Source organism: Mustela lutreola, chromosome 12 (genome assembly GCF_030435805.1).
Source record: "Mustela lutreola isolate mMusLut2 chromosome 12, mMusLut2.pri, whole genome shotgun sequence".
Taxonomy (NCBI): domain Eukaryota; kingdom Metazoa; phylum Chordata; class Mammalia; order Carnivora; family Mustelidae; genus Mustela; species Mustela lutreola.
This window is the reverse complement of record NC_081301.1, coordinates 62067284-62081743: the sequence shown is the minus strand read 5'-3', so window position 1 is coordinate 62081743 and position 14460 is coordinate 62067284. Positions and strand designations below refer to the sequence as shown.

Sequence of the window (14460 nt, the reverse complement as noted above, 5' to 3'; positions counted from 1 at the left end):
AGATACAAATGTAGTGATCTGAAGGGGCACATACACCCGAATGTTTATAGCAGCAAAGTCCACAATAGCCAAACTATGGAAAGAACCTAGATGCCCATCAACAAATGAATAGATAAAGAAGATGTGGTATATATACACAATGGAATACTATGCAGCCATCAAAAGAAATGAAATCTTGCCATTTGCTATGACATGGGTGGAACTAGAGGGTATTATGCTTAGCGAAATAACTCAGAGAAAGACAACTGTCATGTGATCTCCCTGATATGAGGAAGGGGAGATGCAAGGGGGGGTTTGGGGGTAGGAAAAGAATAAATGAAACAAGATGGGATCGGGAGGGAGACAAAGCATCAGAGACTCTCACAAAACAAACTGAGGGTTGCCAGGGGGAGGGAGGAGGGAGAGAGTGGTGAAGTTATGGACTTTGGGGAGGGATGTGCTGTGAAGTGTGTAAATCTCGCGATTCACAGACCTGTACCCCTGGTGCTAATAATACATTATATGTTAATTTAAAAAAATAACACAAAAAAAGAAAGGAAAAGAACTCTATCTAAAGACACATATCATTTCTAGTCACTCTTAACACCCATAAAACCTTGAGGTATTTCCTTTATAGAACTTCCCGACTTCCTGAAATTGTTTTGTTGTATGTAGTAGTTTTCTTTACTCTACAAACATTTTGATTATATTTATCCCCAGCACCAAAATAGTGCCTGTTATAACTTTTCTATTTCTCCAAATCATGTTGCTCACATATTTAACCTCTGAAGTCATTTTCTCGCTATAAATAGTATCTGCTTTGCCCCTAAGATCTCTGAAAAAATATAGTTTTAAAGTTTATCACGTTGGGTAAAATCTGGTCTTAGAGGAAATTAATTTTTGGAAGCCGCCTCATTTCCCAATAAGAAGGGATTTTACTTGATAGTATTTATTGCTCTCTCGTACATTTTAATTTTTGCCTTGATTTTGCATGTGTATATCACAACCTTACTGATTTTCTCAGAATCAGGGACTAAATTATATTTTTCTTTTCTCTAATAGTAAACAAAATATCTCATAATTAAGCACTCAGAATTAATTGGTGGGCATGGATGGTTTTGTGCTCTCTAAACTGTATGGAGTAATTATGAAATGAAAAGTATATAGGCACATTTAATATTAACGGACACAGGGGCCAGTTGATCTTTATTAGGACATCCCTCGAGTTCGCATTCCTTGGTAATAGAGGAACAGCCTCATCTGATTCTATAGACATATTTATACTTTGCTTTTTAAGAATGATTTAAGGTAGCTTATAATGATATGCAAGTTATATAGTAGGTTGACCAACTACAAACAGGCTAAAGGACAAAAAGTATAGACAATTAAAGCAGAACCTAGGGATAAGGCTAATATAAACAAGCATCCTTGGATCCTGTATATTAGCTGTGTTGGAGTATACATTTTTGACTTTGAGAGTTTTAATAATGAGTTTAGATGGGGATATAACCAATTCAGTTGCATAGTTGAACATTGAGTCTAGGATTATCTATTCTTGCTACTTTTGTTTTAATAATAAGAATTTCAAATGAATAATTCCATTATTCATGTTCATGGCTACCTGGGTGGCTACTTGTTAAGCATCTGCCTTTGGCTTAGGTCATAATCCCAGGATCCTGGGATCAAGTCCCACATCGGGTTCCCTGCTCAGTGGAGAATCTGCCCCCCTACCCCCCCACCCCGCTTATGCTCACTCTCTCTTTCTCTAGCAAAAATAAGTAAATAAAATCTAAAAAAAAAAAAAAAATCAGTTCATGGTGCTATTTGAATTGGACAGCTTTTCTGGCTTTTGAACTGAATTTGAGATTTTATGATATTATAATGCTTTATGTTCTTTAAAGGAGTGATAAATTTTGGTTTTGTTTTGGGGTTTTTTTTTTTTCCTGCTAGCTTATCCTTGTAAATATTTTCAAAAGTTTAATATTTAAATGCCAGCTGAAGTTCTGTAATACACACCAAGTATTACCTCTTAAAACTTGTTCTGACCTAGAAAGGTCATTCTGTTACTGGCTTTAATAAGGTATTATCAGAATTCCTTTTTCTTTTAAAGGTACTGTCCTTCCTGTAAAACTGATTCCAGTGAAGTTGTAAAGGCTGGTGAAAGACTCAAGATGAGTAAAAAGAAAGCAAAGATGCCATCAGCTAGTACTGAAAGCCGGAGAGACTGGGGCAGGGTAAAGAAGAAAGTTTCTTTTCTTCCTAGCTATAACATTTATGACTGTAATGCAAGTTACATTTCAATACCAGCAGCAGTGGTGACATAAATTATATTTCCATATCAGAAACATTAACAAATAATTTTATTGTTTAAGTATATAGTTGTTAATTTGCTATAACTGTTAGCTGTATGTTAATGAAATCATATAAATTATATATTGTTAATCATATAGTTAGTTTCTATTTTATTCTCATTTTTGGGAATTAAAGCCTTTAAGATATGACATAACCAGTTTCTCAAATAGCTTGTTTGTTGGCTTGTAGGGAATGGCCTGTGTTGGTCGCACTAGAGAATGTACTATTGTTCCTTCTAATCATTATGGACCTATTCCTGGGATTCCTGTTGGATCAACATGGAGATTTAGAGTTCAGGTATGTTTTAAATTGGCTTTGTTGAAAGGGTGAAGTCGGATATAGTTAAAATTGCAGCAGTGTCAGTTTCTATTGATTATAAGTGGACTAATCTAGGTTTCATCACATGGCATTCAGTTGTTAGAATGTAAGATTCCTATAGGATTGATAGACTCTTCCCCACAGCTTAAGACAGAGAACCATATATCATGGAACTAGGCATCAGCTATGCCTTTTCATCACTTTGTTTTACTCTTATAATAGTTAACTTTTTTTTTTTTTTTTTTTTTTTTATTCATTTGATGGAAAGAGATCACAAGTAGGCAGAGAGGCAGGCAGAGAGAGAGGGGGAAGCAGGCTTCCTGCTGAGCAGAGAGCCCGATGCGGGGCTGGATCCCAGGACCCTGAGATCATGACCTGAGCTGAAGGCAGAGGCTTAACCCACTGAGCCACCCAGGCGCCCCTAGTTGACATTATTGTTAAGCCTTTTTAGAGAATTTTTCTTGCTGATAATATAATATTTGAAATATTAAATTTTTTTGTCTTTAAAATAATGTCATTAAAGTCTTAGAAAGTTCATTCAGGTGTTTTGTTTGGGGCTTATCCTCCTGAATGAGCATTAAAGTTGTTGATCAGAGGAAGTGCCCAGATAACCCAAGGATAAAATAACTTCTCTTTTCCTCTTGAAGGTTCTATTGTATTCATTTCTAGCTTCCTTTTTAGAATGGTAATTTTATCATTATAGAGAACTTAAAATTTATTCATCTTCATTTCTTGTTTCTCAGAGACAACTACTTTAAAGTTTTAGTTGTTTCTTCTAGATGTACCTTATTTCTAAACAGCATGTTTCTGCTGCTTTTGTCTTCATATTTTAGTTCATTACCTTCTTTCTATAGGAGATGAATATTTGGTTTAACACATTCTGTGTCTTCCCATCCTTGCAATGGTTATATTATAATTTTAGCTAAATCCATATGCATGTTTTATGACTGCAGATCTTTAAATACAGTAAAAAAAAAATACTACAAATAAATACAATATAACATTATAAATACAATGAAAAGTACACTTAAGTTATTTTTAATTGCCTTGATTTTTTCCTTTTTCTTTGCTCCTGTTCCCCCACCACCACCCCTCAGTATACCTGTCACTAATTTATTCCCAAATTCTAAAAGTCCTCTTAATACGATCTCAGATGAGTTTGAGGTTGTTGCCTGAGAAACTACAGGGTTGGATTTGCCATTTAGGAAGTGGGGAAGAGTCTAATTTATTTTATCAGGATTGGTGAGGTTGGGAATCAAGTGGTCCTGTCTTCTTGAGTACCTGGTGTTTTCAAGACCTGAACTCAGGTTCTGATGCTTGTATTAGCTTCTTATCACTTCTAATATGTATCTTTCCCTACTCCGCTATTCAGGCTTGGATTTCAGCTTCTTTCTCTCTAAGAACAATTACATGAGAGAACAAATGAATTCTAATACTTCTCTCAGGGAGTTTGAAGTCCACAAAGTGACACTGTTCCAGTGAGCCAAATTGAAGATACATGGGAAGAAGCTTTGAAGTAGTAGAATACCATGAGTAAATTTAACCAATCGGGAAGCATGTTTGGGTAACATTGAGTAGTTTTGGCTCAGACATACATGCTCTATGAAGAAAAAGTTGGAGGAAATAAGAGTTAAAGTGGGGAAAGTAGATAGGAGCCAGATTGAGAGAGGGTAATACATAATACTTGGGGCTTGATATATAATATGACCATTTAATGTATGTTTAAATATTAAAAGCAGAATATATTGTTTGTGATGGGTAGAATGGGGTTTGAAGAGAAAAACTGGAAGCAGTGAAAAAAGATGTTTATAGCATTCATGACTCAAACTAAGATTATAGCAATTGAAGTAGAAAAAGATGTATTTGAGGGATTTAGGAGATTGATCAGTAGTATTTATGACCAAAATGGGTTTGAAAAATAGAGGAGAAGAATGAGGCTAAAAGTCTCCTACCTGAGGTGCCTGGGCTCATCATTCGGTTAAGCATCCTACTCTTGATTTTGGCTCAGGTCATGATCTCAGGGTCATGAGATTGAGCCCCTGCTAAGATTCTCTCTCCCTAACCCCCTCCACCCACTTGTACACACTCTCTCTCAAAAAAAAGGAATAAATGACTCTTGCCTTTCTGATGTGGCTAGGGAGCAGCACAGTAATTGAAGAGAAGAAATAAGATAGGAAGGGATCTGGACAACTGATAAAGTCTGTTTTACCCAAGTTGAGCTGTAATGACGAGTAGACATAAAACTGTATTTAATAATTACTTTGAAACTCAGAATTCTAGGTCTGAGCAGTTTTAAGGTTACCAGCTTGTACCTAAGGGATACATAGTTGGGAAGAAATAAAGTTGGTGAGCAAATGGTAGAACTCTGGGTGACATTCAGTTATTAGTTAGAAGCTTTTAAGATTCAATAATACCTGTGAAAGCATTTTTGTAAATATAACTTGACTATTCAAAGGTATTTTGAGACTCTCTTTATTTTATAGGTGAGCGAAGCAGGTGTCCATAGGCCCCATGTTGGTGGAATTCATGGTCGAAGTAATGATGGGGCTTATTCTCTTGTCCTTGCTGGTGGATTTGCTGATGAAGTAGTAAGTCATGATACAACTTTGTTCTTTAGAACCTGGCTTGATCATTCAGAAAAATACAGAAGATTTTTCTAGATTGTATCAAATCCCATTTTTTTTTTAGCAGTTTTTGTGTTGAAATGGTACTTCTGTACAAATTACAAGTCAGTTGGCAGTCTTCAGTCTTCACATGTACAGATTTATGTATAAATGTGTTAACTGATTACTGCAATGAAAACACAATCTCTGTAGAGTTTTGTTTTTTTTTTTTTAATTAAACTTATTATTTGGGGATGTTGTAGATTGACGTGTAACCTTAGAAATATTGTAGATATCTCTGTGCCCTTTACCCATTTCCCCTTCAGTGGTAAACTCTTACAAAACTATAGTACAGTGTCACAGCCAGGATATTGATACTAATACATTCAGGTCACTAAACATTTCGCTACCACAATATCCCTCATATTGCCCTTTGATAGCCACACCCACTATATCTGCCCTCCCTCAACTCCTCCCTAACACCTGACAACCACTAATCTGTTATCCATTTCTATAATTTTGTTGTTTCAAAATTTTTAGAAGTGGAGGGGCACCTACGTGGTTCAGTCAGTTAAGCATCCGACTCTTAATTTCCACTTGGGTCATGATCTCAAGAGTCATGGGATGGAGCCCTCAGTCAGTGGGGTTCCACACTCAACTTGAGCTTCTCAGTTTCTGTCTCCCTCTGCCCCTCCCCTCACATGCTCATGCACTCTCCCTCCCTCTCTCTTTCTCTAAAAATCTTTTTTAAAAAATTTTATAGGTGGAATCATAATAGTCTTTGACCTTTGAGAAAGGCACTTTTTACTCAGCATAATTCTCAAATTGTGGCATGTATTAATAGTCTATTCCTTTTTATTTGTCAGTAGTATTCCATGCTATAGATATGCCACAGTTTAACCATTCACCCATTGAAGAATGTTTGGATTGTTCCAGTTTCTGACTTTTACAAATAACTGCAATAAACATTTGAGTACAGGTTTTTTTAAAATAAATATAAGTCTTCATTTTTCTGTGATAAATGCCTAGAAGTGCATTTTTGGGTTATATGGTAGTTGCATGTTTTTTAAGGAACTGCCAAACTGTTTTCCAGAGTGACTATACCACTTTACATTTCTGTTAGCAGTGTGTAAGTGATCCAGTTTCTCTGCATTCTTGCCAGCATGCAGTGTTGTTGCTTTGTTTTACTTTAGCCATTCTGATAGGTATCTCCCTAATGGCCGATGATGATATATCTTCAGGTCATTTGCCCATTTTCTGAGTCATAATTGGGGTTTTTTGCTGTTGATTGAGTATGTAGTTTGCAGGTATTTTCTCCCAGTCTGTTTCTTTGGTTTGTTTTAGCTATGTATGTTTTCAGACAAAGGTAGAAAAGCTTGCCATTTTTCTAACAGGCAGATTTAGCAGTACATTTATACTAGTATGGCAAAGGAAACTGAAGATGGAAATATGCCAGGTAATTATTTGACTACTCATTTTAACATGCCTATTTTTAAGCTGTATTTTTCAGAAATACAAAGGATGTTGTATAGTTTGCTATGGATGGCACTTAAGGTTGTTTTTTTTTGTTTGTTTGTTTGTTTGTTTGTTTTTTTAAGGCTCTGTAATAAAACAAGCCAGCTAAAAGTAGAATCTTTAACATTTTTTTAGCATCTAGCCCTTTGTGTTTGATCTGGACTCTGACATTTGTGTGTGAGACCTTGGACTAATTATTTTACTTCAGCAAATCTCAGTTTCCCCATGAGTAAAATAGAAGAAAATAGTACCACCATTTTATATCAAAATTATTGATTTTTTTTTTTAAAGATTTTGTTTATTTATTTGACAGACAGAGATCACAAGTAGGCAGAGAGGAAGGGAAGCAGGCTCCTTGCTGAGCAGAAAGCCTGATGCACAGCTCGATCCCAGGACACTGGGACCATGATCTAAGTCAAAGGCAAAGGCTTTTTAAACCACCCAGGCACCCCAAAATTATTGATTTTAAATGAGGTCACTTATGTAGTCTTAGTATACAACAAGGATTGTTAACATATAACATACTGTATTATCTATAGCAGAGTTCATCTTAAATATAAAAAACATAAACATGTAGAGGTGAAAACAAGTACCAAGTTCTATTGGGATGGTTATTATTACTTCCCCTTTTCCTCTTCTTTTAAATATAGTTACCAGTCAAACAATAAACATTTGTATAGAAAAGTACAGATGAGCCATTAATTATGTGTCTTAAGCAATTAACTCTTAGTCTGTTAAATAATGTAAGGAATAATTCATTTTGGAGCTAAAACACATAGGCTCAGATCAACAGCTAAGATATATTTGGAGATGTTAGTATATTTTATAAACCTTTTTAATCTTTTGATCTCTTATTGCAGGCAGGTCGTATCTACAGAATTGGTGGAGGAAACCTGAATAAACTTTTCTCATTTGAGAAAAAAATTTGTTTTGAAACCTTTAAGTATAACATTCATGGAGTGCATAATCTTTGTTATGTCCAGATGAATGGACATGAAACTACTGAGTACCTATTGATAAACTAGTTAATATTTTAGTCTAGTAATCTGAGAGTCAAATGCTAGTTTTTTGTGCCCTCTGTTAGGGTAACCCCACTTGAGGATTAAGAACTCAGAAAGATTATGCTCAGTGACCAGGAACAGATTTTGGAACCAAACTGTGTTTGTGTCTGGTGCCATCTCTTACTAGTTAAGTGACCTTAGGTAAGTTAATGAACCTCTGCTTCATCTATAAAGTGAGGCTTTAAAAAAATACTTCCTAGGGTTCATGTGAGCGTTAAAAGAATCACATGTAAAATGCTTAGTCTAACTCTCTCTCTCTCTCTCACACACACACACACAGAGTAAATGCTAGGTAAGTGTTAACAGCAATAAAATGGCTAGTAGTACCCAGTTTTGCAAACATCTGAGAGGTATTTTGAGAGAAACTGGCAGAGATTGAAGCTGTATACTAGATAGCTTTGAATTAAGGAACCATTAAAGGTGTCTGGGAAAAGTTTAATGATCTTAACTGTGCTTTAGGATATTTATCTGATAGTCTTTGAATTAAGGAACCATTAAAGGTGTCTGGGAAAAGTTTAATGATCTTAACTGTGCTTTAGGATATTTATCTGATAGTCTTTACAGGGGATAATAAGGAGATTGAGATGATGGTCTTGTCTGATAAAGGTGATGGCAGGAATGGGAGCATCCAGCTTATTGTGTTAGACAGCTACTTTATCACTTGAGAGAAAAGTCAAGATTGGGAAATTGAGTCACTCTAGGGCAGTAGTATGTCCCCTATATAGATGATGGCTTCTTATATGAGGTGTTCCCAGACAGCAGACTTCTTTAGGCTGCTGACGCACAAGGGTACAACTTTGTGAAGCATGGACTAGAATGTGTAACAAATTTGGGTGGATCATTTTCCTTAGTAAGATTAGTCTGAACTAATAGATTGGCTAAGTTCTGACAGTCCAACAATTCTTTTTTCCCCTAATAATAGTTAAAAGTTTCTGTTGGTGTGATGATTAAAGTATAGATGAGCTAATGACATAGAATTTTAATTGTTCTTGATTATTTGCTATTTGAGGAATGATCAGAAATGTTTTTGTTCTTTCATTTTAAACACTACGGAGTTTAAGTTGCCCCTATTATGGTCTCATAGTCAGCACTCCTTTTTCCTTTCTAGGACCACGACAACTGTAACTTGAAAAGTTGACAGGAGGGGGGCGCCTGGGTGGCTCAGTGGATTAAAGCCTCTTCCTTCGGCTCAGGTCATGATCCCAGAGTCCTGGGATAGGGCTCTCTGCTGAGCAGAGAGCCTGCTGCTCTGCCTACTTGTGATCTCTCTCTCGCGCTCTCTCTCTTTCTGTCAAATAAATAAATAATCTTTTAAAAAAAAAAAAAAGGTTGACAGGAGGGTTGCAGGGCTCAGTTGGTTAGGCATCTGGGGAGCTTGCTGCTCCTCCTGGTTGTGTGAGCTCGCTCTCTTCTCTCTCTCTCTGATGAATAAATAAAATCTTAAAAAAAGAAATTCAGAGAGTTTTGAATATAAGGATTGTGTAGTCAATCTAGATACCATTTGGAAGACTGTTTAAGAAGCGTTTTGGGCTGCTCTAGATGTAGTTGTTTACTAGATTTCCTTCAAATGGAATACACACTAACGATGAAATTCCTTAATGCCTAAGTTGTTAAAATACAGACTTCAATATTAGATCAACAAAAAGTGAAGTCATTTTGGATCAATAAAAGCACTTCTAAAACCATGAGATTTTAGTTATGACTTAATCCAAGACAAGATGCAAAATAATTGACCTTTATTACAAATGGATTATTTTGTAGAGAAAACATCTTTATCTAAAGTTTAATTTAAACTAATTAAAATCTTACAATAGAGAAGCAGCACTCTTGGGTGGGGGAAGGAACAAAAATGGGTGAAGAGGTGTGGGAAATACAGTCTTCCAGTTATGGAATGAGTAAGTTACAGGACTCAAAGGCACGGCAGAAGAAATTCAGTCAGTGGTATTGTAATAGCATTGTATCAAGACAGATGGTAGCTACACATTCTACATTATACATTATAATGTATACATTATACATTATACATTATGCTGGTGAGCCCAGCATAATGTATAAACTTGTATCACTTTGTTATATACCTGAGACTAACATTGTCAAAAAAAGAGAACTACCACTCTTGATAATGTTAGTCCAATTAATTTGTATACTGATACTCTTCTCAACTGATTTTTGAGTACTGAATCAGAGATTTAGTAATATTGGTATAAATTTGTAGCTAGTACAGAGATATTTGTAGTCCTAGTTTATGTAACATCTCCTTCCTTTGGCGTTGTTTTTTTTTTTCCCCACATTTAGTAGACACTTTATACAAATTATAGTTTTCAAATTCTTTTCCAATGTTCCTTTTAATGATGGGCAATTATTTCACCTATATGTAATTTAAATGAACCTATATATACAGTATGAAATTTGGGTGGACACAGTAAGTGAACTTATTGTGCTGTTAGGATTTTAGTTTGGAAATTTAACAGCAAATTTGGGTATTGTGTTGATTACTGATGGGAAATCAGACATGAAATATTTACTAAAATGGTATTCTGTAAAAACCTACAAGATAATATTGACGTTTATTTTATTACCATTGAATTAAATGAAACAATATTTCCAGTGCATAAAATCTTTTTTTTATAATAATCTAGAGATTATTCAGTTATATATATATAGCATGAGAATAGCCACATTTGGAGGTATTAGAAGCTCTAACTTTAAAATGATCAAGTGATGTAACTTGAAGATGTACTATATGCACAGCTGCATTTGAGATATTTTGGCAGATATCTCTCAAGATATCTTGAGAGAGAACATATAAATTCATAACATTCTAATCAGATGTTCTGACTGTAAATTAAGAATTGACGAGATTATACTTGGTTTTCTGTATTTTAATGCTGAAAATCTTTTCCTGTAGGACCGAGGTGATGAATTCACATACACTGGAAGTGGTGGTAAAAATCTTGCTGGTAATAAAAGAATTGGTGCACCATCGGCTGATCAAACATTAACAAACATGAACAGGTACTCTTTACTGTTAGAATTTCATAAAAACTATCTCTCTATTGGGGCTTTGTATAAAAGTTTGATTATAATAATATAATTTGTAACTTAGACTGTAGGGGAAAATCTTAAATGGAGTTAAAGATCTAAATTAAAAATCCCATTACCTGATCATATAATTGTTTTTAAGCATTCTTATTTCTTCATACTGTTTTTTCAATGATGTAATTCCCAGTCTTATATAAGTGAAAATGAGGACAAGGTGGCTGTCTGCTATCCCATAGGTCAAAGTAATGTTTTACTTGACAGATTTATCTTTTAAATTAACAAACTTCTTTTTAAGAGACTCACCAATGTGAGATAGGTTTTAGTTTGGGAGCCACATTTGTGGGCATAAGTGAAACATCAGATAAACTTAATCAAAACCACACTCAAGATGTTTTTAGAATTTATAATAATGTCTCAGGTGTTATCAAAGAGAATATTTAGTTACAGAAGTGACCTTTTCTAAGTAAATACTTATAAAGCATTACAAAATAGCCACCTTGTGCTGACCTTTGTTCTATAGATGTATTAATGATATTCCAGCTTCCATGGGAACAAAAAATGACTGCAAAATGTTTTATTTCATACGTGTATGCTATAGCAATAATAAAAAAGTGACCCAAACCAACAGATAGCACCGACCACATTATAACTTGTCATAGTGATAAATTTTTGATCAATTTCATAAAGTTGAAATTTTTATATCCTATTGTTAAGGGTGTTTTATGGATTATTGAGTAAAAATGAGTATTTTTCTTTCTTGAATCTAAATCACTCGGTTTTAAGTAGTGTGCCCTTAATTTCTGATTACCGTGTGAAGTAAAGAATATACTAGTATGATTTCAAGAATTTGTTGCATACCAAATTACATAGAGTCTGTTTTTATGTCTTCCTTCTATATTATTTCTGACAGTAGGATTATTTAACTGAACCAGCAGAGGAGACAGGTCAGATTTGCTGGTGAAAACATTCCTGAGGCAGGAGTCCAGTCCCTAGCTAGTTTTTCTCTAGCAAAATAGCATCTCTTCAGGAGGAATGATCTTAAAAGGAATTAGAAATTTTTTTATGTCTTTTTGTCAGTGAGAGTATATATTGAATTTGCAAAAGGGCATTTTCACATTTTCAAATCTGAAAATTATACTTATCTTAATAACAGTAGATTATTTTGCTTGAGTGAAATTTGTTTCCTAACTTCCTACACTTATAATATACATGGTAAATATTTTCCAAGCTTTTAAAGAATCTATATGCCATATGTTATAATCTATTAGAAAATAATTAACAAGTAGTAAAAATGTATTGAAAGGAAGGTAGTGAATATAGAATATTAACTCGAAACCATATAGGATTGACTTACCATAGGGACTCACATCCATTCAGGTAATTTATACATTAAGCTTTGAGTACACATTATGATTGTAAAGACCTCTGGACAAAGATACCTATATATTTTATAAACATGAAAACTGAGGTGAAAGACCCTTAGCTCTGCCCCACATTGTACTCTTTCTTGACAAGTATATAGTCTAGTTCATTTTTGCTTCTCCACTAAGAGGTAGTTTGGCACCTGCTTCTTGCTTTGAGAAGTTTTTTTTCCTATTTCTCAGTTCTTTTATTTTATGAAACTGAAGAGGGCAGGAAGATAACCTGGCCTTCCTTTACCAGGCCAGTTAGAAGCAATTGATTGAGCTGCAGAGTAATGTAAAAGCCACTTTTCACCTACTTTGATCTTAGATTCTTTTCACATACTTGAACAACGTAGATACTTACGTGAAGCTAGAAGTGAGTTAATAATGCCAGTTAGTGGTGGAAATCATTCTGAATGAAGGTGCCTATAAGCACCAAAGCATTCCACTCATTAATGTGAAAATAGTATTTGTCCTTCTCCTAGCTCTTTAAGATGAAGTATGTATATTTCAATAGGTATTACATAAATAAGATGAAATACTAGCCCTAGAAGGCTGGCTACGTTTTCTTCTCCCTCCCAGAGATTTAATGCATCTTCCTTTGAGATAAAAAAGATAAGTTGGTAAACTATATTTGACCACAATTATAAACTTTTTTTTTTTTTTTTTTTCGCGAAACACTTTGAGTTTATTTACTTTAACAATATAACTGATTAAGAAATGTGGGTAGATTAGACATTTCGTCATAAGGTCAATTTTTTTTTTTATTTTGAGCCTACATAAAATTAAACCCTGAAAAAGTATTTTGTATCATATCTGAATTTACCAAATTGGTTATGTATGTGTTTTAACCTTACATGTTCTCAACGATGTCTTTTCACTTAAGTTAGGAAGTAGGTATCTGAGAAGAAGAATACTAATTTTAAATAGATTCTAGTTTGGTGGGGTTTTTGTGGGGGAGTTGTTTTGGTTTTTTGTTTTGGTTTTTTGGCAGGACTAAGTTCTCCCAGGAAAGGTCTTCTTACATAACCTTACTGATTAATTACTGCTAAGTGAGTACACATACTAAGGGACCTTCAGTTAACTCAGTTGCTACTTCTCACTCATTGTTCCTCCTTGTTCACATGTCATAGTAAAAATAGTGATCTGGAGGAGCCAAAAATCTCTATTGTTAAGATTTAACACAGGCATTTGAATGCTTCAATTTTATTTAAACTTTTTACTCAAAATCTTAAAACGATATTCTCCTATTAAACTTGTTCTTTAATAGCTTCTAAACATTAAGGATTCTCTATTGTCTGGAATGTGGAAAGTAGACCTAGAAAGGTCATTTGTACCTTGCTGACAAATTTATTTTCCTGAATTTCTTTCTACATTATTCCAGCAATTTACCTCACTCCCTTATCAAAAATAAATACTACAACAATCACTTGCTTTAGTTTTCCAACTTTCTCCCTTCCCTCACAAACGTTATTTTTAAAAAAATTCCATGTATTTCTAGTTGTTTTCTATTATACGTGGCACAGATGTTATTACTTTCAGAAGAACCCTACAGGCTATCTGAGAACCAATCCCCTGGCTTGGGGGTCACATCAGAAAACTGATTTGTCTTCTCTGCTGGTGGGGGAAAGCATAATCCTATTATCTGGAATAATATGGAAAGAATCATAGAATCTTAACCATCAGGTAAGGCATAATTCACCTTTTAATTGAGCTAATAATGCGATTATATACTTAAAGATTACTTGGTATAAAGACTTTGTTTTATTTTTTTAGGGCATTGGCCCTAAACTGTGATGCTCCATTGGATGATAAAATTGGAGCAGAGTCTCGGAATTGGAGAGCTGGTAAGCCAGTCAGAGTGATACGCAGTTTTAAAGGGAGGAAGATCAGCAAATATGCTCCTGAAGAAGGCAACAGATATGATGGCATTTATAAGGTGCTCTATCTGGCATGACATCTTGTTAGTCACTCTTCCTGGGCTTTCAAGACAGGGCTGCCAAAGGGAACTACTCTGTTGGGGTGGGCTAAAGGAAACAGTAGATCACCTTAGTTGGTACTTCTGCTTTTTCTGGAAATGTAACAGATATGTAAAGTGAGATCCTAACTTTGATACTTTTCTCTTAATGCTTATTTGAAGTCCATAAGGGCAGAGTTATATTATACTTTGAGTTAAACTTCTTATAA

General features: G+C 34.6%; 1 protein-coding gene across 4 annotated transcripts in view; it reads left to right on the top strand.

Annotated features, from left to right (window-relative positions):
- The window catches only part of UHRF2 (ubiquitin like with PHD and ring finger domains 2), an 85678-nt gene that overhangs the window by 63521 nt on the left and 7697 nt on the right, over positions 1–14460 (top strand). For 3 of the 4 annotated variants that reach the window (XM_059143454.1, XM_059143450.1, XM_059143452.1), the window contains 5 exons: positions 2090–2213; positions 2521–2628; positions 5133–5237; positions 10737–10843; positions 14050–14212. In XM_059143454.1, the coding sequence (XP_058999437.1) occupies positions 2090–2213; positions 2521–2628; positions 5133–5237; positions 10737–10843; positions 14050–14212 (607 nt within the window). The remainder of the gene's footprint in view (positions 1–2089; positions 2214–2520; positions 2629–5132; positions 5238–10736; positions 10844–14049; positions 14213–14460) is intronic. The other variant, XM_059143451.1, reaches the window with a different exon arrangement.